Source organism: Lampris incognitus, chromosome 3 (genome assembly GCF_029633865.1).
Source record: "Lampris incognitus isolate fLamInc1 chromosome 3, fLamInc1.hap2, whole genome shotgun sequence".
Lineage (NCBI taxonomy): Eukaryota > Metazoa > Chordata > Actinopteri > Lampriformes > Lampridae > Lampris > Lampris incognitus.
The window spans coordinates 82,548,756-82,576,456 of NC_079213.1; the positions used below are offsets into that span (position 1 = coordinate 82,548,756).

General features: G+C 42.9%; 2 protein-coding genes across 2 annotated transcripts; both read right to left on the bottom strand.

Moving 5' to 3' along the window:
- Positions 1–376: 376 nt before the first annotated feature.
- Positions 377–15,343, bottom strand: oma1 (OMA1 zinc metallopeptidase). The gene is made up of 8 exons (XM_056277444.1): positions 14,565–15,343; positions 14,232–14,460; positions 13,809–13,982; positions 12,718–12,825; positions 10,530–10,658; positions 10,064–10,138; positions 9,142–9,291; positions 377–2,016 (listed from the first exon to the last, which is right to left on the bottom strand). Exons 1-8 carry the CDS (start codon positions 14,978–14,980, stop codon positions 1,642–1,644), a joined length of 1,656 nt encoding a protein of 551 aa, XP_056133419.1. The 5' UTR covers positions 14,981–15,343; the 3' UTR covers positions 377–1,641.
- Positions 15,344–17,256: 1,913 nt separating this feature from the next.
- On the bottom strand, positions 17,257–26,107 carry mysm1 (Myb-like, SWIRM and MPN domains 1). The gene is made up of 20 exons (XM_056277374.1): positions 26,042–26,107; positions 25,686–25,758; positions 25,517–25,587; positions 25,252–25,326; positions 25,071–25,149; positions 24,774–24,872; positions 22,594–23,209; positions 22,075–22,306; positions 21,813–21,943; positions 21,594–21,697; positions 21,414–21,491; positions 21,240–21,322; positions 21,008–21,062; positions 20,380–20,430; positions 20,040–20,114; positions 19,693–19,881; positions 18,851–18,983; positions 18,434–18,539; positions 18,180–18,237; positions 17,257–18,043 (listed from the first exon to the last, which is right to left on the bottom strand). Exons 1-20 carry the CDS (start codon positions 26,095–26,097, stop codon positions 17,702–17,704), a joined length of 2,706 nt encoding a protein of 901 aa, XP_056133349.1. The 5' UTR covers positions 26,098–26,107; the 3' UTR covers positions 17,257–17,701.
- Positions 26,108–27,701: the final 1,594 nt, after the last annotated feature.

The window sequence follows — 27,701 nt, forward strand, 5'->3', positions numbered from 1 at the left end:
ACAGATGTGTATGGGGGAGTGGCTGCAGCTTCTACGACTACTTCGGTATCACATAAACACACACAAAAAATGTGCACATAGCCGCAATCTACTTCACATTGAGAAGAAATTTGTCTGCATCATGTCTGTCTGGTTGTCTAGTGCAAGAGCAGGCAAATTGATATTCTTGTGCAATCTCCCACAAGCTAATGAGACCCCCCACACACAGACACACAACATATGCCCCTTACAATATTCAGGCATCTTAGACTCAACTCTCCTGTTCTCTGCTGTACATCAACACCTTTGGTACATTTGGTTTCCTCTTGACTCAGGGAATATTAAAAATGACACCTGATGTAGCAGTGGGAAAAAATGCCACAGCAACACTTACCTCACCAAACCATTTATTTTGTGGTTGTCACTTCCGAGCAGAGCACCTATCTGCTGACAAACTAATATGCAAAACACTCCTATTCTCACTTCACTCCCATTCTCATTGCATAGCTTTATATGAACCTATTTTCACAATAAACTCGATGAGTATAATACAGACCAATCTCTTTGGCAGTACAATAAAGCACATCACATTATAATACATCCCGAGCAGATGGAAAGGCTATTTCCTGTGACACAGTAGGCACAGCGTCATGTCTGTAGTAACAAAGCACCAAGGAAATGGCAAGACATTAAATGTGTACTGAACATGAGTTCCTGTTTATCAAACCCAATAAAAACACTTATTATAAAATGGTATGTTTCACAGATATGATCCAGTTTGCTACACTTGAAGTAATGGCAGCTCAACCTACAGGTGTTGTCATTTAAACGATTTTGGGCTCGATAGAATGACTGACACTTGAACAGAAAATATGCCATATCTTATCCAAACTCATCATTTCACAGAATAGAGAAAAATAATTCTACTTTGAGCATATACACGCGCTGTTCACACAGCTTGTTTCACAAGGAAGATTTCGTATGTAAAGAAAAAAAAGATGTCACAAATTTCCTCCCTCCATCCATTGCAGTAAATAAGTATACTTTTATTCTTATTCTACATGCCTGGTTGAATTAAAGCAAACAAAAAAAATGAACTATTTCTCATAGCGTGACACTGGATGACAGGATTCCCACATAGTGTGCGTAATGAATCCTGTAAACAATCCTGCATAATTGTGCAACATCAAGCCCTTCGGGGTAGGAAACAGTGATCTTCTGCAGTAAGTTTGCAAAACCTCAACGCATGGTACACACAGAGTGGGCAAACGTGCATGCACACACACACACACACACACACACACACACACGCCTTACTATTGTCTGTTGCTGTCTTTTATTTAATATTGCAAACACAAATTTATGGACGCTTGAATAATTGATTCATCATGTTCCAATTCAGGGTCACCTCATTATCAACATATTAATGCAGTTTCCTTATAATCACTAGATGCTCTGAATACTCAAAGATACTAAATGCAAAATCAGTAGCATATTGCACTACAGACTGAGGATAGGAGCGTTGTTTCGAAATTTGAAACACAGTGTAGAAATAAGGTTTTTCACCAGTGGCAAACAGTGATACTGCCAGCTAGTCAATTATTAAACCAGTTGCCAAGTCATTCAGTCATTCAGCCAGCTAGCCAATCAGTCAGACAGCCGCTACATAGAGGCTGCTGGAGGTTCCAAGACTCCTGCTATTCGGGGGTGTGATGACAGCCCTGTCCCCTCAGCGGGGGCAGGAGTTGGGACCGGGTTTGCTAGCGTTATAGTTGGGGATGCCACTGGTACTGGAGCCACAAGATCCTCGTGTGGGGTCGAGGTTTGGACCGCTGGGGCTAGAAGAGCTGTAGCCATTCCCCCAGGACGTATGTTGGTGTTCTGGGGCAGAGGCATGGGCTTGAATGTCCCCTCCGTACCCTCCCTCCCCCGATCCTTTGTGTTTTCCAGCAACACGCTAATACTCTTGGAGAAGACGGCGCGAGGGTCTAAAGCTGGGAGAGCAGGACAGTCACAGCTCTCTCTCAACTCCAGAGCCTAGAGAAAGAAAGGGAAGAGAGGACATTGAGAAAAAGTACAAAGGGAATCAGAAAGGAAGTACGGTGGATTTGAGTGGAAGGGAGAAAGGACATAGCAAGCAAATGGACAGGAGAGAGAGACAGAGAAAGAACCATATACAGAGTATGATATAAAAAGAGAGAAAAGGAAAAAAGGGTGAGCACAGAGGTAACATTTTAGAAAAAGTAACTAAGGTGTGAAATGGTGTTTATTCAGTCAGGACAAATGTAGATGAGTGCATTGTCACATCTTGGACCCCCCCCCCCCATGATGCGGAGGGGATTTGATTCTCATTCATCCACTCACATAAAAAACACACATGCACGCACGCACGTACACACACCTGACCAGTTTCCCACTCAGCATAACCTCCAAGGCTCTAAGCACATACATGCACTTGGCCTTCCACTTAACAGGCCCTCCTCCTCACTATTTGTGGAGTTGTGTGCGTTGCTTGAGGATGATAAGTGCACTAGTGGAAGCTAGTAGAGTGCTTTGTCAGATGAGGAAAGCCAAATGGCTTGACGTTCATACCTCCACCATGTTAAAGAAAATGTTATGATAATAATAACAATAATAATACATTTTATCATAGAGGACTTTCCAAAATACTGACGCTTTACATACGTAAAAATAAACATTAAAAATAACACACCAAAAGCATAAAACACAACATTAATCACACATTAAAAGCAATTCTGAAGAGGTGAGTTTTGATTAATGATTTGACCGTGGACAGACCGGTGCACTCTCTGATGTATTTGGAGAGAGAGTTCCAGATGGACTATGGGCATGAGTTCCAGGAGCCACTATGGAGAACACTCCATCACCCCTAGGTCCGGTGCTTGAGCCTGTGTGGTGGAAACAGGAAGTTGACATCGAAGGAGCAGGGGCTGCTGGGAGGAGTATGGTAGTGGAAAAAGTCAGTAAGTTGGGGGGGCCTGGTTATGAATGGCTTTGTGAGTGAGGAGAAGGACTTTGAATTGGATCCATTGTGGGACAGGAACCACGTGGAGGTTCTGGAGGACAGGGACGATGTGGTCATGGGAGCAGGAATGGGTGAGCAGGCAGGCATCAGAGTTCTGGATGTACTGGAGTTTGTTTAGGACTTCAGATGATGAGCCGTCAAGACTGCTGTTGCAGTAGTCAATTCTGGATGTGATGAAGGCATGGAAAAAGGCAGTTCTGGTGATTTGATTGATGTGGTGTTCCAAGTAAAGGTTGTGTCAAAAATTATTCTAAGTTTGCGGATGTGTGGGGAGGTGAACAGAGGAGTTATCGACGGTAAGGCAGAAGTTGCGGGTGGTTCTGGTAAGGGATGCCAGTGGAAAATATGCTACTGTTGGTAGAAGAAGAGGGGGAAGGCATGTCCAGAGGTAGTGGGAGAGGAAGAAGGACAGGAGTGTGGAGGTGAGAGTCGGGATTTTGAATGTTGGCACTATGACTGGAAAAGGGAGAGAGTTGGCTGATATGATGGTGTGTGCAAGAGACCAGGTAGAAGGGGAGTAAGGCCATGAGCATCAGAGGTGGGTTCAAATTCTTCTACCATGGTGCAGATAGGAGAAGAAATAGGGTAGGGGTAATTTTGAAGGAAGAGTATTTCAAGAGTGTGTTGTAGGTGAAGAGAGTGTCGGACAAGATGATTAGTATGAAGCTGGAAATCAAAGGTGTGATGATGAATGTTATCAGCACATACGCCCAGCAAGTTGGGTGTGAGATGGAAGAGAAAAAATAATTTTGGAGTGAGTTGGATGAAGTGGTGGAGAGTTTACCCAATGAGGAGGGAGTGGTGATTGGAGCGGACTTCACTGGGCATGGTGGTGAAGGGAACAGAGGTGATGAGGAGGTGATGGGTAGGTATGTTGCCAGGAGAGGAATGTGGGGGGACAGATGGTGGATTTTGCAAAAAGAATGGAAATGGCTGTGGTGAATATATATTTCAAAGAGGGAGGAACACAAGGTGACATATAGGAGTGGAGAAAAGTGCACACGGGTGGACTATATCTTATACAGGAGGAGCGATCTGAAAGGGATTGGAGACTGCAAGGTGGTTACAGGGGAGAACATAGCTAGCCAGCATCGGATAAAGGTCTGTAGGATGACTTTGGCGATCAAGAAGAGGAAGAGAGTGAAAGCAGACCCAAGGATCAAATGGTGGAAGTTGATGAAGGAAGACAGTTATGTGGCATTCATGGGGGAGTTAAGACAGGCACTGGGTGGAGGTAAAGAGTTGCCGGATGGCTGGGCAACCGCTGCAGAAATAGTGAGGGAGACAACTAGGAAGGTACTTGGTGTGTCATTTGGACAGAGGAAGGAAGACAAGGAGACTTGGTGGTGGAATGAGAAAGTCAAAGTCAAAGTGTCTTTATTGTCCCTTACAGGGAAATTAGTTTGCAGCCAGTATAATAAAACTCTCACACAAAAACAAAACATACAAACACCAAGGCAGAGTTGACAACAGGACATAATGGACAAGGAGAACCAAAGGAGTTCAAATATGCAGACCAAGGAAACAAGCGATCTGCAGACAACAGATGAATACTATCTACCATTTAACAATTGAATGGCAGTGGGGACAAAGGAAGCCTTGTATCTCTTAGTCCTAATACAGGGCATCCTCAACCGATGACCTGAGGGTAACAGCTCAAACTCTGGCCAAAGGGGGTGACCTTGGCACTCCAGAAAGGAAGTAGCCTCTCTGAACACCTTCCTATTATAAAGGTCAGTAAGTTGGGCTTGACTTCTCCCTGAAATCTTACTAGCCCATTTGATGAGTCTATCAAGCCTTTCTTTATTGGCCAGAGTCAAATTACTAAACCAAGCAACAATACAGTACATTAAAACTGTTTCAATAAAACTTGTATAAAAGGGAGTCATCATCTGGAAGGAGACATTAAATGTCCACATGGTCCTCAGGAAAAAAGTATTTGTTGGACCTTCTTTGATGTGGAAGCAACATGAGTTTCAAAGCACAATTTGTTGTCGAGAACCACCCCCAGATGTTTGTAGCTGTCCACAAGCTCGAAGTCAGCAACTTTAATGCTGGTTGGTACAGGACTAGGAGGAGTCTTTCTAAAGCTGATTATTATGTCTTTAGTTTTAGACACGTTTAAGTGGAGAAAAGACTCATCACACCAAGATACAAAATCATCAACCACAGGTACGTGTTGTTCCTCCTCCCCTTCAAGAAGACTTACAATCAATGAATCATCCGCAAATTTGAATATGTGTCTATTGGTATGGTTGCTGCGACAGTCATTAGTGTACAAGATGTAGTAGAGTAATGGGGAGAGGCAACAGCCCTGAGGGGAACCGGCTGAAGAGTACAGCTGATTGGAAAAAGAAGTACAACAAAGTAAACAGAGGAAGAGGTTGGCAAAGAAAAAGAGGGATAGTCAGAGAGATGAAGAAAGTAGACAAGACAAAGTACAAAGGAGACAAAGTACAAACCCCAATTCCAATGAAGTTGGGATGTTGTGTAAAACGTAAATAAAAACAGAATACAATAATTTGCAAATCCTTTTTGACCTATATTCAGTTGAATACACTACAAAGACAAGATATTTAATGTTCAAACTGATAAACTTTACTGTTTTTTTGCAAATATTCACTCATTTTGAATTTGATGCCTGCAACACGTTCCAAAAAAGCTGGGACAGGGGCATGTTCACCACTGTGTTACATCACCTTTCCTTTTAACAACACTCAATAAGCGTTTGGGAACTGAGGACACTAATTGTTGAAGCTTTGTAGGTGGAATTCTTTCCCATTCTTGCTTGATGTACGACTTCAGTTGCTCAACAGTCCGGGGTCTCCGTTGTCGTATTTTGCACTTCATAAGGTGCCACACATTTTCAATGGGAGACAGGTCTGGACTGCAGGCAGGCCAGTCCAGTACCTGCACTCTTTTACTATGAAGCCACGCTGTTGTAACACGTGCAGAATGTGGCTTGGCATTGTCTTGCTGAAATAAGCAGGGACGTCCCTGAAAAAGACGTCGCTTGGATGTCAGCATATGTTGCTTTCAGCATTAATGGTGCCTTCACAGATGTGCAAGTTACCCATGCCATGGGCACTAACACTCCCCCCCCCCATACCATCACAGATGCTGGCTTTTGAACTTTGGGCTGATAACAATCTGGATGGTCCTTTTCCTCTTTAGCCCGGAGGACAAAACATCCATGATTTCCAAAAACAATCTGAAATGTGGACTCGTCAGACCACAACACACTTTTCCACTTTGTGTCAGTCCATCTCAGATGAGCTCGGGCCCAGAGAAGCCGGCGGCGTTTCTGGGTGTTGTTGATATATGGCTTTCGCTTTGCATGGTAGAGTTTTAACTTGCACTTGTAGATGTAGCGATGAACTGTGTTAACTGACAATGGTTTTCCCAAGTGTTCCTGAGCCCACGTGGTAATATCCTTTACAGAATGATGTCGGTTTTTAATGCAGTGCCACCTGAGGGATCGAAGGTCACGGGCATTCAATGTTGGTTTTCGGCCTTGCTGCTAACGTGCAGAGATTTCTCCGGATTCTCTGAATCTTTTGATGATATTATGGACTGTAGATGATGAAATCCCTAAATTCCTTGCAATTGTACATTGAGAAATGTTGTTCTTAAACTGTTGGACTATTTGCTTACGCAGTTGTTCACAAAGTGGTAAACCTCACCCCACCCTTGCTTGTGAACGACTGACCCTTTTGGGGATGCTCATTTTATACCCAATCATGACACTCACCTGTTTCCAATTAACCTGTTCACCTGTGGAATGTTACAAACAGGTGTTTTTTGAGCATTCCTCAACTTTCCCAGTCTTTTGTTGCCCCTGTCCCAGCTTCTTTGGAACGTGTTGCAGGCATCAAATTCAAAATGAGTGAATATTTGCAAAAAAACAATAAAGTTTATCAGTTTGAACATTAAACATCTTGTCTTTGTAGTGTATTCAACTGAATATAGGTCGAAAAGGATTTGCAAATCATTGTATTCTGTTTTTATTCACGTTTTACACAACGTCCCAACTTCATTGGAATTGGGGTTTGTACAAGGAGATGCAATTTAAAGTGAAGAGAGAGATGGCAAAGGTACAGAAAAAGGCGTATGGTGAGTTGTAAGAGAGGTTGGACACTAAGGAGAAAAAGACTTGTACCAATTGACTAGACAGAGGCATCAAGCTGGGAAGGATGTGCAGCAGGTTAGGGTGATTAAGGGTAGAGATGGAAATGTGCAGAGAAGTGAGGAGTGTGATGAGAAGGTGGAAGGAGTACTTTGAGGGGCTGATGAATTTAGAAAATGAGACAGAGAGAAGGCTGGATGATGTGGGGATAGGGAATCAGGAAGTGAGGTGGATTAGCAAGGAGGAAGTGAGAGCAGCTATGAAGTGGAAAGGCGGTTGGTCCAGATGATATACCTGTAGAGGCATGGAGATGTTTAGGAGAGATGGCAGTGAAATTTTAAAGTAGATTGTTTAACACAATCTTGGAAAGTGAGAAGATGCCTGAGGAGTGGGGAAGAAGTATACTGGTACCGATTTTCAAGAATAAGGGTGATGTGCAGAGCTGTAGCAACTACAGAGGTATAAAGTTGATCAGCCACAGCATGAAGATATGGGAAAGAGTAATAGAAGCTAGGTTAAGAGGAGAGGTCATGATTAGCGAGCAGCAGTATGGTTTCATGCTGTGAACGAGCACTACAGATGTGATATTTACTTTGACAATGTTGATGGAGAAGTATAGAGAAGTTCAGAAGGAGTTACATTGTGTCTTTGTGGATTTAGAGAAAGCATATGACAGGGTGTCGAGAGAGGAGGTGTGATATTGTATGAGGAAGTCGGGACTGGCAGAGAAGTATGTAAGAGTGGTGCAGGACATTTATGTGGGCAGTGTGAGAGTGGTGAGGTGTTCAGTAGGAATGATGGATGGGTTCAAGGTAGAGGTGGGATTACATCAAAGATCGACTCAGCCCCCCCCCCCCCCCCCACACACACACACACACACACACACACACACACACACACACACACCTGATGGACAATTAGTGGTTTACCCATCTGTTCGACTCTCCTGCTTGGAGCATCTGATGGGGGGAACGGGTTTCTGTCCCAACATTTCACCTCACATTCAAGGTTAACTGCACTGCTGACTAACACATACTATTCTTTGTAACTCCTCCTCTTTTAGATTGTCTGCTTTTCCTGTCTTTTGCAAAGGCAAACACACACCCAGACACACACACACACACACACACACACACACACACACACACACACACACACACACACACACACACACACACACATGCACATATGCCATCTGTTAGGATTGTAGATGTTAATGTTTCCATTGCAGGTGCTGTCTTGGCCAGTTGTTTGTTTCCATGTAGCCTGGAGATACCATTGATTGTTTCACACCAGAGTGCGCCAGCACAGCATGTGAGTTGGTGAGATCTGGCTGGTACTGCAGAGCTTTTCTATCTCAGGTCTTCATCTCCAAGCCTCCAGGAAATTTCGGAGGGTGGCCGAGCCCCCACATGGGAGATGCCCACCCCTCCACCCATCCCCCTGCATTGCTGCTTCTTTTCGCCTCTCCTCTCTAAATCAAACCCTTCCGCACCCTACTCTCTTCTTCCCATTTCTGTAGCTATCCATACATCTCTCCTGTCTCCAGACAGTTCATTAGATTCATTACTAAAACTACATCCCAACAGCTGCTAACGTTACGCTGATCATCCTTAACCACACAAAGGTTCTTGAAGCATGTATGAATGCAGTGAAGGCATACAGAGGTAGGGAGGGGGAATTTGAAACATGGGACTACCAGAAAGTCTGGCGGGAGAGAGATTATCTTCTCCATTCAAACGGCTACCATTAAGGTGCCCTTAAGCAAGGCATTCAACCCCCATCTCCCAGTGAGCTTCTGAATTTCCCAACAGTGGAAGCAGCCAGGGTTGTACTATACAGCTTCAAGCTGTGAATATGTTTAAATGTGTGACTGTGGGGCAAGTTGTATCTGAAATGGAGCACGCATGCTCTTTTGACCTTCCTTGGATAAAAAAGGGCTATATATGTCTGTGGATCAGTGCCTGTGAGTGTGTCAACAGAGCTGTACCTGTGGTATGAGCCGGTCCAACTGTGTGACTCTGTTTCTGTGTGACGGGTGTGTGGACAGCCACTCAGGAATGACCGGATCTCCTCTGAGCTGATCTGTGATCTCCATTTGCTGCCAGAACACTGGGCCTGCTCGCACATCTGCACATGCCTGAGAAAGGCACACATACAATGCGCTTAGACACACCCTGAGAAATGAGACATGAACAAAATGTGGCATCCCTCCATCTTGTGCTGAGCTGAGGCAGTTTACCCACGGTTTACAGACAGGTTTTTTTTCGTTGGACAACATTGCCCCCTAGTGTACCACTGTAAGACTACATAAACTAAGAGCCGCTTCTCAGGATTATTGTTTGTTTTTGTTATTATTTTGATTTTGATATATTTTATTAATCCCCGTGGGGAAATTACGCTCTGCATTTGACCCATCCTAGCTGCGTAGGTAGGAGCAGTGGGCAGCCGTGAAGCGCCCGGGGACCAACTCCAGTTCATCTTGCCATGCCTTGGTCAGGGGCGGGGCACAGACAGGAGTACTAACCCTAACATACTAACCCTAACATGCAGGTCTTTTTGATGGTGGGGGAGACCAGATCACAAAACCCACCGCAGACACAGGGAGAACATGCACACAGAGGATGACCTGGGATGACCCCCAAGGTTGGACATCCCTGGGGTTCGAACCCACGACCTTCTTGCTGTGAGGCGACAGTGCTAACCACTGGGCCACCGTGCCGCCCATTATCAGTTTAAAGAGTGGAATGCAAAGGTGCACGCACACACACACACACACACACACACACACACACACACACACACACACACACACACACACACACACACACTCACACACACACACACACACCTTAAATCTATAGCTTTGTCATATTATGTTAAAAACAAATTGTAATGAAGATTTTGTGTACCTTCGCAGCCAGCTGTAATCCAACTTTATCAGCTTCAGCCTCCAGTTTTCTGCTGTATGGACGACTGAACATCAACTGAGTGACCGAGTGAAACAGAAAGAGAGAGGGAGAGAAAGGGGAGGATGTTAGCATGACAAGGTTTCTACACAATTCATGTAATTTCTTTGTTTAAATTATATATCATATGAAGCATTGCATATAAGGCTTCATATAATATAACTAAAACCATAAAGTTGTTTATTCTTCAAAACAATAAATATTACAGCACTAACAAAGCCGTGTATATATCTAGACTAATAAGATTTCTGTGTTATCTACTTTTCCAAAGCTTTCTGTGAATTTCCCAATTTTTTCCAGACCTGGAAAGTGTCCCATTCATGTTACATACTTCCCATACTTTGTAACCATGGGAAGGAGGAAGATAGGCGATAGCATGTTTCTTTCTGTGCCAACATAAATGTCTCACCTGTACAAGCTTGCCCTGTATCCACTGACCCAGCACAGCTAGGCTGTCTCTAGGACAAATAGCCCAGATGGCCGTCAGCAAGATGAGAGACAGGAAGTCCACCACATGGGACAGGCTGGCCTGCTCTGCCTGTGGAAGGGCAGGGGAGGAACATGGGACAGAGGGGACAAAGGGGACAGGTGCAGATGGGACAGAGAGGATGGGAAGAAAAATGAGTGAATTACAGGGGGCACAGAGAAAGAGAGAGAGAGAGAGAGAGAGAGAGAGAGAGAGAGAGAGAGAGAGAGAGAGAGAGAGAGAGAGAGAGAGAGAGAGAGAGAGGAGAGAGAGAGAGAGAGAGAGAGAGAGAGAGAGCGAGAGAGAGAGAGAGAGAGAGAGAGAGAGAGAGAGAGAGAGAGAGAGAGAGAGAGAGAGAGAGAGAGAGGGAGAGAGAGAGAGAGAGGGGAAAAGAGGAGAATTTGAGAGAGGCCGAGAAGGAGAGGGTGCATATTGATTGTTCCCATCTATTTCATCTGAACCTTTATGCCGTAACAAAGATTTGGAGGTTTTAACAGCCAGTCCAATAGAGCACACCTACTGGGTAATACAGAGTCCATCGATGCTCACTCCCTTCATCTAATTAAAATCCTCCCCAAGCATTTCCCTCTGAGGAAAATCTAAACTCTCAAAATAACCAAAACTTGATTAGACTCTTAAACACTTTCTCAGTGCAAAAAAATGGTCTTTAATAGGCAAGATAAAACCGGCCATCTGTGGAGAATTAAGAAAGCAAGAATGTATCTAGGTCCAAAGGACTTTGGCCACAGCATAGATTGGATTAATGACTGAGGCAAGCTGTGTATTGTGGCATTGTGTGGGAGTGATTGTCACTGAGCCTTAATCATCAGTTGATGCAAACACATTGCAATTAAAGCCATTTCACTGTGAGAGGCACTAGATGAATAGACAGGGAGTGGGGTTCCTGTGTGCATAATGCCTGCCTACATATTTTTTTAGGACAGGTGTAAAATGATCCAATATACTTTTTAAACAATTTCCCTTGAGTCTTCTGTATAAACTATAGTAATTACCTATACCTTCCACAAGGGTTTCTAACTGACTTGACTAAGAATGGACATTGACGGGGTCTTTACATTTATCGCCACACAAGTACATGGTACTTTCTTTAGTAATGACACTGTCACCCGGCAAAACCACCCAGGTGACAACGTCATTACAAAAGTGTGGTATTAAATACAACAATACAGAGATTTTATTACAAAATGCAAACTTATTATTGCCTCCAGCACTAATGTTTAGTGATGAGATTAGATAAATTAGTTCGACTGTTACACCCATCACTATTCAACAACAGCACAATAGACTTGATTGCTGTTATCAAATTACAACGTTGAGTCTCACACAAGTATTGGTGTTTTCAGACTTTGACAGGCATTCAATGAAATAATAGCTGAGGATTTACAACATACAATGAGGGCCAATGACCCCATCTAGTGAAAAAGAGCAATCATACTGGTTATCAATGGTATGTAAGCATAACAACACCAGTGTAAAAACCACTTTGTTAACTCTAATAAACTACATGAGTTGTCTCGTTTACGGTCTTCTGTTTGTCCTGCATGGTTTGCTTGAAATATATTTCTATTTCTTGTAGTCCCTGTGCCAGTATGTAGATCTTCTCTTCTTCTTTCAGCTTGTTCCCAGTTTCTCAAGGGTCGCCACAGTGGATTTTATAGTTTCCTTCAGTATCCTGTGAGGGCACAGCACCAATGGCAGTCGTTGTTAACGCAGGCCTTGAGTGTTCTGGTAGTGAGCCCCGACCAATCTGATATGGTCTTGTCAATCCGCATAATGATTTGGTAAAATGATACATTGGATGCCCTTCCTGACACAACCACAAAACCTATGGATGGGGTCACAGGTAAAGCGCTGGATGCCATCCTAGTATTCATGGACTTGCACCCATGACTGTCGCCCTGTGCCAGTATGTAGATGGGAATAATTTGTCGATGTGCTCCTGATCAAGCCCTACCAAGACAAATTCCTGTACATTTACTGTACTGTACTGAGAATAAAGTGACTCTAGTAAGGAAAGCAATACATAGAATACAATGATAGATAACACCAACTGAGAAAAATTACAACACTAAAGACACAAAAACTGATTTGGGTTGGTGTGCGTACTTACAGAGTGTCCCAGGAGTGCATGGGCCATCTCATGTCCGAGGATAAAGGTAAGCTGATGTACATCTGCCACAGCATCTAGCATTCCAGTGAACATGAACACCTTCCCGTTCTACACAGAAAATTTTTGAGAACAGACCTGGGTGAAATAATGCTTGCGAGTTGTTTTCATCTACCTCTGAGCCAGATCAGTAAGGTATGCCACACAGACATAAATAATAAATAGAGTGACAAAAAAGTTAAGCCAATGATATACCTAATACTTCATGGATTGTGCTGATGGAGTAAACCTCACCCATTTCAAGTTTTCAGGGCAGCTTGAGAGAAATATTAGTTATCATTTGCATCTAGTTTTTGACTCCAACTGGTCAAACACACACTGTGTGTTTACACCAACTATCATAGCTGTAAGGTAACAAAACATAATACAGTGTGACAATTCACTAATTGAAACAGCCTCTTACTCCCTGACTCTGTCTAGAATGAGAACAATTCCATTTAACCAGGAGAGAAAAAAATGGTGTAGTATCATACAATATGACAACATACAGTGTTTCCAACACATAGGTTTTACCTGGATGGGTTGCTCAGGTATATTAATGACTTTATATAGGTGTATTTGGAACCCCATTTTATCAATTTTCTATTTTTCTTAATCTGTCAGAGAAAACACCACACATGATTGATTATCAAGGGGACAATTTCGCTCTACCCCTCCAGTCCCTGTTCACTCTGCTTCTGCAAGCTCAGCATTTAAGAGAGAAGGATGTACACAATTGCAGGTACTCTGCAGAGAAACAGACCCCAACACAAATTTTGTCACATTTTTGCAATCTCTCACTTTGGAAGATGCTCCAAATTAAGTGAGACAAAGCATGCCTTGCAACTGTGCTGAAATTTAGCACTGGTATGAACTGTAACACTGTTACCAATATGACTCTTACCAATGTTTATAACATCAGTTTGTTTTTGTGGTGATGAGACACGGCCCCCTCACCAGCACAGACTACAAGTATATTTCAGACCTTTGGGAAACATTGCAACATTAAACAATCACTATCTGGGATCATCAAGCAGTATGTCTCTCTAACTGACAGGCAGTACAAAGGCGTTGACAGTGGGATTCTGAACCACATGGACACTCCAAGCAACAGAGGACAACTCAGGGATGTCCTTGTTCTTTTGTGCCAGGTGCTGCACCACACGCTCCACCACCTGGTGACGGGGGTCATGCTCTGGCACCAGCAGTTCAGCAAACTCCTCCATGTACTAAAAAAGACATGGGAAGGAACATTAAGGAAGGTAACCATGCATCAAAGGTGACATTGCACATAATTAATCTCTCCACCATTGCATTTCAACTACCCACATCTTTGTAACTATCATCTCTGGTGTCATCCCACTTTTAATCTCTGCTGAGTTAGTTGCTTTGACTATAAAGGTGACAGCAACCTGGAGCCCTACTTTCAAAAGATAGCTCTGCACTCCTGCTACATCTCCCCTCTCCACCTCTCTCACCCCCTCTGCAGTCAAGGCTGCCAGTTCCATGTAGTTCTCTCGACTGAACACAAGAAGACGTGTCCGTCCCGTCACAGGTGACTCATCCAGGTGTGTCAGGAGGAAAAGGGCCATGAGGAACATAGCAATGACCCCCCCTGCTGCCATTTGCCAACGGCACCGCCAAACGGCCTCACGCATGAGCTGCTGGCGGTTGGGTGGTAAAGAACCCCACCAATTCCTAATGCTCCTAAACACACAGGGAGGCATAGAATTTTTAAATAGTCCTGATTGTGTCTTTACCTTCTCAAACCAGCATGATAACATTATCCAATCCTTGTAGTAGTGTCCTACCTTCCAAGTATGACTGCCATGATTTTCTGCAGTGGTTTGAGCACCAACCATATGAGAGGCGCAGGTAAGGCCCTAAGTGGACCTGATGAGTGGAAATGGTACCCACATTGCATTAGAACAGGTGCATGACGGAATATGAAAATGGTTTGGGGACTCTTGAAGGGGAAGTAAGCCGTTCCTGAACTCTCAGGAAATAAACGTCTCCCAAAATGAGTCTTTCTGAAGTGAAGCTGAACAGTGCTCTTAGTTCTTTGACAGCTGTTACTTGAAGAAATGTCTATTGTTGATATTAAGTGTCTCTTCTTAACAGCATGTCCTTTGTGTTTGTAGACCTGGAAGCCTCTTGTCAAATGTTTAGAAACTGCACAGAAGATATTGTTCCTGAGATAACGAACACAAACCAATTCCATGATCATTTAAGGCACGTTTTGTCAACTTTATAGTCTTCTCAATGGCAGGGGAACCCACAATAGGGGAGCGAGCAAGTTTGCTGATGGAGCCTAAACGCCCATAATCGAACTTTTAAATTTCAACTGACATAAAAAGTGTATTCATACATGTTAAGTTATCGAAGAAAACGCTGCTTTATTATATCATATTTCAATGTCACACCACTGCCACCTTGTTACATTAACCCGCTACTTTTGTGTATCACTTTCATATATACAGTTAAAGTTTACAACCAGACAGCTCTCACATTTGTATTCCGATCTTCATTCGAAATGTTTGTGACGATCCTAACTTGTGATACACATCCTTAACGCCTGTCCTACACAACGACAACGTGAACTGCGGTCGTTCCGCTAACCTCTCGACGGATAGAAAGCTTGTGCACGCCAAATAAAAATCTCCCCTAGAAACTGCAAGCGCGGAGAAACGTTCCGAGTCCGGTGACAGTCGTAACATTTTGTGTGTCTGACAAAAATACTGCTTTCATAATCTACATGCTGCTTGATATCAAACCACCGTTGACTAGTATCAGTGACTAGAAACCGAAACAGCCTTTTAAAGTTAAGGAAAATAAAGCCAGGAAATAAATGAAAGCAGCATTAGCTAACGGCCACGCATGCGCGAAATGAACATTGGCTTGCCTCCCGTTCGCTTCCATGCTATGCGAGCGAAGGGCGAATGAAACGTTCGCTCGCGGTGGCGGAAGAAATTTGCGTCTTCGCATTGCGTGGAATTCAACTTTGGTTAACTCTGACCGGCGAATCCGCAGCCTTAACCAACAGCAAATAAGTGAGCACGGTTGACCCCACTTGGCCTTTAGTTTTCTTAAGTGAGACAGGATAGAGGAGACTTGATTGTTGCTGTGTCTAACCAGCCGGTATTATACGACATTGGACGTGGAGAGAGATGCTACCTGGCTGGCAGTGAGTCCAGCGACGGGCATTGAACGTAAATAAATGGGAAAATTATTAATAGCATCAATTCATATTTCGCGGTATACAAATATAACTTGTACACCAATGTTATTCCTCCGTATTTGTCCATAAAACTATGATAACAGGTACAAGTGAGACAACTGAAAACATGTCTCTTTCTCTGGACGTCAGTGCCAACAACCGCTTACGCGTGATCGACAACTACAACTACTCAAAAGGACTTCAAACCAACAAACTGATTTCCGTGTGCGTCACATCCTGCACCGCCCACATTCAGCGCGACAAAATACGAATTTCGCCTCGGCCAGAACCCTCTTTCCAGCAAGCGGAGGTCGTTTGCTTGCATTCGCATGTTTGACCGTAGCCTTAGAGAAATAAGACAACTATCTGCTCCTTCATATGAAACTACAAAGTCAACATATTAAAGTAGGTTTTTATTTAGTGCGCGAACTACACCATGGTTTTCAGGGGCTCTTTTTTACAGGGAGGGGGTGCGTGTGCGTCGACTGTGATTCTTGTTGCATTCTTAGCTGCATTCAGCACAAATTATAATAATCAGTTAATGACCACATCAAACCTCCACATGGGTATCAAAACGAAATTTAGTATGATAGAACACGGGCAACTAAAGCTATGCACAGTATACGCTGCGGAGTGATGTACTGTATTCTATATTTCATCAGCACAAATAAGACATGAATAGGTCAAATAGAAAAACAGCCTATAAACACACAAATGTATGGACATTACATCAAAAACAGAGCAAGCCCGGTTGCTTACAAGGAATCGAGTACTCGTCAACAACGGTTAAAGTAACCCATCACATACAGATGAGCACAATAATTTATCGGTACAATTAAGACGTCAAATGGGTCACGTATCAACAAACCAGTCCATAAAACACGGTATTCATTTCTGTTTACTTTTGTTTTTTCGCCAATATATTCGGCGCGCAGACCGAGTAGTACTAAAAAAAAATTATTTATCCCCCCCCCCCCCCCCCGATCTTTTGAGCTAAAGCAAGATATTGCACTCCCACGCTTCGGTGGTGATGGCAAGAATAGCATGCATACCAGTATCTTCATTATAGTTAATTAGTGATGAATCACCCTCATGCATCACACTGAATCACCCTTTCGTAGCCCCCCTTCCCATCCACCCCTGTATGTCTGTGCTATGTTTATCTGTTGTCTTGTTTCACCCCGTTTATTGTAAAGCGACTTTGAGTGTTAGAAAAGCGCTATATAAGTTTAATTTACTATTTTTATTATTATTATTATGCATGAATAATACATCAATAATAGCCTAATTTTACGTATGAGTCATGATAATAAAAATGCAGAAAAATAAAAATGCATGACAAACAGCATATTGTTAATATTTTAGAGACAACCCCCCCCCCTCCAAATTTCACAAAGGGGAGGTCATGTCTTGAAATTCAGAAAAGGAGCCAAGTCCGTCTGGCTGCCCTTTAGCTCGCACCGATTTTATTCCTGCATTTGAAAGCCGGTAGTAACAGGGTGAACAAGGAATTCTACAAATCAAACATAATATTTCCCCTAGGCGCACGCGCACATACCAATATATAGTCAATCATCTCTGGAATCTACTGTGTTAGGGAATAAAAAACACTAAAGACAATTTCATAACTGTGTTATAACAATCTGTGGCAGGAATAAAAACGTAATTTGACTGATTACAAATAAAAATAACATGACTGCATAACTGCAAATGAATATTGTGAGAGTATAGTCACAGTAGATAATCGTGTCCAGTTAATAACACAGAGCCTAGATGTAATACTGGGCTGCTTTCTATCTCTGAGTTTGAAGTCTGTGTGGTAGATTCTGGCAACCTGTTATTCACAATATCAGAGTCTCCTTCCTCAATTTTCCTTCTGTTGATTGGCTGTTCAAAGGCAGAGTCATCTGAGGCAGTTAGTCTGGATGAAACATTTAAAACTTCTCCTTCCTCCTGGTCAGCTGGTTGTTTAGCAATAAAGTCATTCTGAAAGAGGGTCTGGACCTGGATGAGGAAAGGGTCTCCCTCCTCATCTGGAAGGGGCTCGAGGTACTTGGCTAAAGATGACAACATCTAAAGGGAGGTAATAAAGAGAGCAAGTTGGATGAAAATGAGATGAAGTCAATAACAGAGGACAACCAGAGATAAGTCACTGAAACCATGCACCATTGGTGCAAGGTTTGGTATGGGCAATAGTTTGAGTGCTGACCTTCTCCAGACAGGTGAGATGTGAGTCCTTCCGGAAAAATCTGTCCATCTGCACACTCCTGACCAGAGCACATAAAGACAGCAGCTTAGACACTTCACTTTGGGGGGGGGTCTCAAATATTTTGGGTTTTTTTTTTTCCTGTATCACTCATACACTTTATACTGGGGACCCAATCTTTAGCGAGATTACAAGTAAAGAAATTACATGCACATTTGCAGTCACAGGGCACAGATGTAAGAATGTCTCTTACTCACTCATGTGTCTGTGAGTATTTGCTGATGATCCATTGGCTTCTCCGCATCATCTGTTCCCAGTCTGGAATGTCTTGGGAGGACAGAAAGTCAAACCTGTAAGGACACTCTGGGAAGGAACAGCAGGAGATTGAGTTAAGCAGAGGAAACCTTATGGCATGAAGCGATCACTGCCCTACAATGTTGGTTTGGTTTGATTTGATTGGATTAAAAAGGTCTTTAAGCCAAGATACTTTACATTTGATCATTATACTGAACATTTGATAATTGTCTACTTATGAAAGCTGTTTGTGTGTTTTTGTGTACGACAGCATGTGTGTTTTTGTGTATGAGAGCATGTGTGTTTTTGTGTATGAGAGCATGTGTGTGTGTGTGTGTGTGTGTGTGTGTGTGTGTGTGTGTGTGTGTGATTCAACACACTCTGCGGGCCTGAAGATTCCTTGTTCTCTCTCACCAACAGGCAGTTTGTCTGGGAATGGGGGGAGGGGTTTGCTGGATAGTAAGGGCTCACTATCATCCCAATGAAGGGAGCTCCACCACGGGAGAAGTAACTCTGGAAACAGAGACGACAGATGCCTGAACACACACACACACAAACATATAGTCTTTATATCTCTCTTATTCATCCCTCCCTTTCACTGTCTTTCTCTCATGACTGTACTCATGTTAAAGAGCTCAGTAGTCTAAAATGAGTTTTGCTAACAAGTGATCAAAGAGTTTACAATACCAACCAGTAAAACCTCTATCTTTAACTTTACTAGGGAACAGTGTTATGTTAAATCAGACCAGAGCTCTGATGAAAAATTAATTATTGATACTGAGCAGTCAGGAGAAATGATGCCCAGTACCCACGTCAAAGAAACATCAGGACAAGCTAACTTTGCAGGAAGTTATAAGGGTACCTTTTCCTGGGAGCCAACTGCAGAAAAGGGGCCAGGCACAGACACACATGGATGCATGCATGCACACACACATTCACACAAGAGAACAGATTCTGATGCACAGTCCAGTGTATTGGAACCAGGGTGGGCTGGTGGCTCAATTAGTCCTCAGACTCCATGTTCGCTAAGGCTTTAGTGCATCATCCTGTGTTGGTATCCAGCCCAGGGTTGTAGCTGCATGTCCCTCCGACTCTCCCTCTGTCCCATTCTTCGCTTCTTCCTCTCCTCACCAACACCATCTCTTTTCACTGTACTATTGCTGCTAAAAAAAAATCTACTAATGCACAGTCTGGCAAAGGTTTGTAACTAAAGCCATTTTACCTGGAACTGGTCCTGTGTGTGTATGTCCCGCAGAGAGGGGCTGGGGTGGAAGGTTGGGTGTGAGTGGTACCAGCCCACCACACTGAAGCCAAGGGCTGACAGCATCTCACAGGCCTGGGTCTGAGACACTGCGTCCATCTCACACTGCAAGCCTGTACTCACACTATTACATGGCTCTGCTGCACAGATCTGCACTCAAGCACAGATGCACACCCGCATAAGTGCATTAAAACACACACACACAGACACACACACACACATTCATTTGAAATACATGATCATTGCAGCCAGTTAGCAGAAAATCTACAAAATCTTCATCTTTCACTTTTATATTTGTATTTCCCTACCTTCAGTACTTTTTCTTCTTCATTGAAAGCTCCTCCCAACAAACCGATTACTTCAGCCCTGGACACATGGGCATGCTGAGAACAGAGACACACTTAACTAATTCAAAAATGGAAGAAACCCATCTATCCATCCATTATCTGAACCGCTTATCCTGCTCTTAGGGTTGCAGGGATGCTGAAGCTTATTCCAGCAGTCAAACCAGACTGTTACAAAGTTAAAGCACCATACTAGAAATGGAACACCTCCTCAAAGAAAAAGTTAAAATTAACAGACTTCCAGATAAAGGCCTGGAAGTCTAAAAAGAATGTGTAGGTGCAGTCATTAGTGTTTTAAGTATACCATGTCCATGATAAGGAGAGCCTCTGCACACACGATAACCTGGAATGGCTCCTGGGGAACATAGAAAAAAGGCTCTTTATTGCATACCATCACTTGACATGGGACTGTTGGTGGATTAGTGGACAATAAACTAGTTAATAACAGAAATACTAACATAGTTGGTGATTCATTTTAAGTAGAGAATTGCTATAAAAAAAAAAAAAGCAAAACCTTTTTATGGCTGCTCTACGTAAATTAAAATGATGAACTCACAAAGTGTTTCTGCTTATTGGGTAAAACAATTAATTAGAAATCCTGAAGTTTCTTCCTATTTTTTCTCCCTGTTAAAGGGATTTTTTAGGGCGTTGTTCCTTATCCAATGCAAGGGTCTAAGGACAGGATGATGTGTTGCTGTAAAGTCCCTTGAGGCAAATTTGTAATTTGTGATATTAGGCTATACAAATAAAATTGACTTGACTAGAATCTATAACCTGTGTGGTACAGGGTTTGTATCTTTTGACAAACAAAATAAAAGCTATCAACTGCATCTTTTATGACAACCTTTTATTTCAACATGTGGCATAACGCAGATTCAATTAGCAGTAATCAAATCAATAACAACTGGTTGCAATTGTGACAACTGACTGACCTGTACATCCTCTCCAAAAGACCTGCACGGAATCAACTGGAATGGATCAAAAGATCTATGAAAAGAGGAGCATGAGGCCAGAAGAAAACAACGAGAGACAATTTTCACGTTAACAAATATGAGTAATTCCACTTCACCTCTCGACACAGACCGTCAGAGGGTTTACATTGTTTACACAGCCTATAGGATTGACAGGATTCCATTATGTGTCCTACCTATCCATTACACTCACCCTTTGTGCCTGGAGACCTTGCAGTGTTTAGGTTGCCTCTTCATCTCCTCTCTCCGTAGGGCTAGCTCCTCTGCACTCAAATGCTGATGGAAACATCAAAAAAATGAACAGTAAGTAAACAAGGCAAGACATGGCCTGACAATACTTGTGCTGTGTGAGTAAGTGTTTAAAAACCTCATATGTCTGTCCCTCCAAATCCCTTTGGTCACACCAGTTTCCCCAGATGTCCCGCACACGACGCTTCCTAGTCCGCTGTAACACAAAGCCGATCAGTACTTAAATCAAAGGCTACCATGCCGCTAGTTTAGATACTAGCGTCTAAAGGTCTTGGCCTTGGGGGTAGTTGGTACCTACCATGCTCTGCAGTCTCTGGGCTAGCTGGTAGGCCTCCAGGGCATCTTTACCCTCCTTGTGCTTGGAGCGGTCCATCACCTTGGGCCGGTTATATACCGCCTGCTCTACTCATGGACAGATAGATGGAAAATTGCAAGGTCGACAAATTGTTAAGACAAAGAGGTTTTATTTTTTTTTTAGAAAGAAAAAAAGTGTTTTCTAGGTGTTCAATAAGCTTACCACAGTTGAAGTTAATGGCTCCTATGAGTTCCAAGTAGGTATGCACTCTGCCAATACAGTTGACATCACCACAATTCTTTAAGCCAGGGCGCACTGATGTCTTGTTCAGGTACTTTGGTTTGCTTTTCAACCTAATGAATAACCAGTTTTACATGGGGTTTTTTTTTCAAGTTCCAGAGTTTGAGTATTTGAGAAGTGGAAGTGAGAGTGTCTATGTGTGTGTATGTGTTTGTGTATGTATTGTGTATGTATTAATGTTTACCATTGATCCAGGATATAATTTCTTATCTTCAGATATCTTTCAGGGGTCTTGGATGGCCGTCCCTCAAAGAACTCTGGGATAGCTTGTTTCTCCTCCTCAGTGATGATCTCCATGTCCATCTCAATTTCCTGTTCTGGGAACTTGAGCTCCTCCTCCTCCTCCTCTTCGTCCTCCTCCAGATCTCCCTCTGGTCTATCATTTAGACTATGGCTGGCCTCATTATCAGCACAGTCTAAAGAAACAACAATACATATTCCACAGCGGATTACAATTTGTGTGTGTGTGTTTATATAAGCCAGTTATTAAATATTCATATTTACACTTCACTTGGATGTTGTGAGTTGCCATTTGATGGGAATAATCCAATCTAATTTGTCTTCATTAAATGACTGTAGTGCAATAAAAAGGTGAAGGTTTTGAAGGGATGAATACTTTCTGTTGGCACTATAAGTATAACACTTAAAAGGGGGAAAGTAAAGCATGAGATAGTGTTCCATAAAACCAGCAGTTGTGGGTTACCTGTTCTAGAACAGCAGGTCTCTTGATGACTTCTGCCCTCTGAACTCCCAGTTTGGAGGCTCTGGCTCTGAGGTATATGGTGCTGTTCAGTCATCTTCTTTGCTTCTATCCCTGGTTCTACACAAATGTCCTTTGCAGGGGGTAAGATCACCTGCCTGTCCCCATCATTTAGCCCTGTCATGCCAGGCTCCTCTGGGCAAGGAAAAGAGGATAAGGGTGGATCAGTGTATTGAGATGGAGAGCTGTGGCAAGGATGGTCCTCTGTGCCTATCCCATGGTTGTTCTCCCCGACAGTCATATCAGCTTCCATCTGAATGGGCTGAGCCTGTGTGTTCTCACTCAGGATGGAGTTGTCTGTCCCAGTTTCTGTCCCTGTGAGCTGACATGATTTATAAGACTCACTTTTGAGCTCATCCTGCAGTTTATCTCCAACCTCTCCTTCATCACTTATGTCATCTGTGATGTCCACCTCCTCATCCTCATCATCAGACAGCCTCTCTATACGGATGGTGTTGGCCAGTGCGTACACTTGATTAGTGGTTGAGCTCGACTCAGAAGCGTGCGCTGCCACCAATTGGCCAGTTGAAAGAGCTACAGCTTTTGGTTCTGATTTAGCCTGCAGATGCGGAAAAAATGAAAATTAACAAGAGTCATGTCACCTATTCTTTGGAAGCTCAGCCTATATCCTAAGTTCTTGAGCAAACATTATTTTTGCGGAAGCGAGTGAGTTAAATTTGTGGCTAAAACTCAAGATTCAATAATTTAGTGCAATAACAACTTTACAGTTGATTTGGAATGTTGTTTCAGTGTGCTCAAATATAACAACAGTAAACATATAATCACACAATACATACAAGGAGTATCCACAAAAACATGCTGTTACAATTATAATTCTGTTAATACAACCATATGTCCCATGCCCTTAAAGTGGCAAATTAATGTGCATATGCTTAAGGAGACTATACTTGTCCAACCAGTGAAGCAGGATGTACAAGGATTAGGATGTGGATTACTGCAGGGTTAGTGCTATTGTGGAAGAGAGATATTCTGGTCTTGATACTGCGGAGTCTTTTACCTGACAGGAGATGACTGAATAGGGGGTTGGCTGGGTGTGAGGAGTCCTTTAAATTTTGAAACCTTTCTGCTGAATGCCAATATGGCATAATTAAGAAATGGTAGGGAGTTCGCAGCCAATTATTTTTAAAGCTGTGCACACAACTCTGTCCAACAGTTTTTTCTCGTGGGCTGTAGAATTGCCATACAATACAGTTATAGAGAAAGTGAGCACACTTTCTACTACAGCTCTGTACAAGAGTAACATTGCAAGCCTTCGCACTCTAAATTTCCTAAGCTGTCTTAGAAAGAATAGTCTTTGGTGAGCTTTCTTCTGCGTTGTGGGGAAGTTGTCTTCCCATTTCAGGGAGGAGGAGATTGTAGTCCAAAATAATTTGAAATGATCCACTCTCTCTACCACCTGATTGTTAATGGCCAGCAGTAGTAGCTCTCCCTGATTTTGACAGAAGTCAGCCACAATCAGTTCAATCAGTTCAAAGTTCAATCAGTTCATCTAGACTCAACTATTAATGGGAGAAACATTTCATCACTCATTTATGTGACTTCTTCAGTCTCAATTGACTACAGGTTCCCCACCCTTATAAACAGCATTCTCCAATCCTCTGTGAATAGTACACATAGCCATTGTAACTCTAGTTAATGGTCACGGCAATTTGCATATGAAACCGATCATTGACTTGGTCATTACGCAACTGTACTGTTTATAAGGGTAGGGATACCTGCAGACAGTTGAGACTGAAGAAGTCCCTTAGATGAGTGATGAAACATTTCTCCCAATAAACTTTGTGTCCAGATGAACTGATTCAACTTTCTGCAATTTTCATACCTGGATTATTGAGCATGCACCAAGACAAGTCAACCACAAGTTCTTTAGTTTTGTTGTTGTTCAGTTCTAGATTGTTGCTACACCAGTCGACAACTGAGGAGACCTCCTTTCTAGAAGCTGTCTAATCTTTACAGGAAATCAGTCCCACCAGTGTTGTATCATCCCTCTTACTAAGAGTGACAACAGCCAGTCTCACATTGACAGATGATGCTGTGTAACATTTAGCAGTCAACTCGGCGGTCAGCATTACACACTAGGGAGCAGTTAAAAGAGGCCTCACCTTATGTTTAAAATACTGTCTGGCATAGCTCTTGACCTGAAGAACTGTACGGCTGCCCACCATTTTGGCAATCTTAGTCCACCTCCGACCAAACTGAGCCTGCAGAGGGATACACCTTTAATCCCTCATTATCCACACATGGTATTACAAATGCACCTCACAGATCCAGAAATCATTGATATTTAATTTGGCATAGGCTTTCAAGTGCAGAGGTTGGATTCTAAAGACATTTGTTTGAGCCATGAGATTTTATGTTAGCACGGTGAATGCCAATAAAGCTTCCAAGCGGAAGCTTACCAGTCCTTCCTCAAATAGCTCCTTCTCCTGTTGGGACCACCGAGAGGAGGAGCCTAAGGCAGAGGGCTTGGCCGGAGTCCTGAACAAGAGACAGACAAGATAGCAGCTCAAACGTAAACATAATCAGAAAGGGAAAGGATGAGTACTCTTTAATAAGATACTGAAAGATGAACAGACTTACTTTTTCACTTTAGGCTTAGTGTTGGAATCAATGTGCCACAAATTCTGAGGAATCTCTCTTCCAGTCAGATAATATCTGAGGGTATTGTTTAGGACCAGCATCTAAGATTATTACAACAGTATAGCCAAAAATTGTATAAAAGTGAAACTTTAATTATATCCATATGTGAACTGTGTTACGGCAGGAGCAAATATTAGGACATTTGCAAAAGAAGATAGAATGGCAAGTGATTTCGCTAGACAGAAATGGTATGGTGGAAGGATACTGTTCCTCCAGCAGCATGTTCTCTATCACCTCTCTGTTTTCTGCGCTGATGGAGCTATCCAGCTCCCATGGCTGCTGAGATAAGGGGAAGGGAGAAAGTAAAGAAAACGTAGAAACACTTCATTATACCATTTATAGTCAAGCGTTGTTTTCAATTCAGCATCCTTTACCACGATCCCAGTACAGGTCTTCCATGCAGACTGCACGAACTGGTCCTGGAGCAGGTCGCGAACTTCTGATTCACTGGAATAAAAAAAACAAAAAACAAAGTGGAAAGTGGACAATATCTTAACTGTCCCCTATCATCAACTCCTCTGGCATTCACCGCAGTGCAAGTGAAGGGCTGAGGCAGGCGTTCAACAATTTATAGTTAGCAGACTAGCTAGATTGGATACATCTTCGGGATAAGGCAGCGACAGAACAACACAACAAACGAGGATAACATCAAAACACCACGGAATCGACTAGGTAAGGATAAAAGAAACAGTATAAGCGTGAATTAAATGAAATAAACAAACACCTGTACCCGTTATTGATATCAAATCCATCGCCCTCGATATCAACGTCCACTTCGTCCGCCATGTTCGCTGGACTAAAACGTAAACACGGACAAAGAGGGTCTGACCGTTGGAAACTCTGAACGGTTTCTCTCCACAGCGCCGCTATGTGGTGAATGGTGTTGACAGTCAGGGAGACTTCATGACATGGTCTAAAGGTGGCGCTATCGTCATATTTTTAGTACTGCGGGACAACGACCCACTCATTTCAAAACAACTGAAAGTTTTAATTCACATCCACGAGGTCAGATAGCGAGCTCATCCCGTCTCAGTATTTTTCGGCCTTTGCTGTTTTACTGTCAAAATGTCTTCCGACAGCTGTCACCAGGTCTGAGCAGATTTAAAAGTTGACAGGGGGGAAAAAGTCCATTATTCAAGCCGCTTATCTGAATTCGGGTCGCTAGATGCTGGAGCCTGTCCCAACAGTCACTGGGGGGCAGGCGTAGAGACACCCTCGATAGGCCGCCCCTCCATCACAAGGCCGACACGTGGCTTATTGACATAACTGGGGTGTAATGTCTCAAGTTTTCAGACATAAAATACACAGTGGTCTCTCCTCATCTCCCACCACATTCACTGTGACCCCAAGAGCAAGATAGGCTTCGTCATATTTTCTTAATTTGGTTTTTGGTCGATAACTGTCAGCCAAGCACTTTGTCTTGTTTGTCTCGGTAGCATCGCCCGTCTTTCTTTTCGTCCCTGTCAACTCTCTCTCCATTCTGTGAACCCACAGACTCTCTGTCGCATGAAAGCACGTTTTGTTGACTGTTTCGCCACAAAGATCCTAAATAGAAATATTGCAATCCACTACAGGAGCAGACTGGGCTCTTGCCAGTGTAATATCTGTGACTCTATAAGTGATAGTACATTAATCCTCATACAATAATTGCCCCCCCCCCAGTTATCACCAAATGTTTTACAAATGCAAAATAGGCATCTTGATTGTCCCAGAATAACACCTCCTTTATGTTGCTTTATTCTGTGAGGAATGGGCAACGTGATCCAGAAAGGGCCGGTGTGGGTGCAGGTCTTTGTCCCAACCAAGCAGTTACACACCTGATTCTATTAGTCAATCAATAGTCTTTGCTAAGGACCTTGATTTGTAGACTCTGGTGTGTAACTGCTTGGTTGGAACAAAGACTTGCACCCACACTGGCCCTTTCTGGATCATGTTCCCCATCCCTGTATCTATTCTAGATAACAGAGAATTCAAAGTTTCATATCTACTATGTGGTTGGATTTGCACAGAATACAAACACACGTCACTGTTAAAGACAACAAAATGTTTTATTTGGAAATTCACAGTTTCTAATGGCACTACAGTTTTTGTAGTTACACTCACTCCCGCTCAGAAATACTGTGCAGCACTCCCTCTCTGGGTAATCCGAGAGAAGCGGAGAAAAACAAAACGAGAAAATAAAGATTAAAAAAAAAAGCTTGGAAAGATAGCACTTGACATACAAGGTAGAATAGAAAAAAAACAAAAGGCATGAGGAGTTATACAAAGTGCACACACTGAGCTCCTAGGATTTTTTCACCAAGGACAATGTCCCTATTCACCGTCTTATTGGTTAAGTAGATGTTAAGTTGTCTTTCTCTCAGATCACACACACAAATGAAACAAAAAAG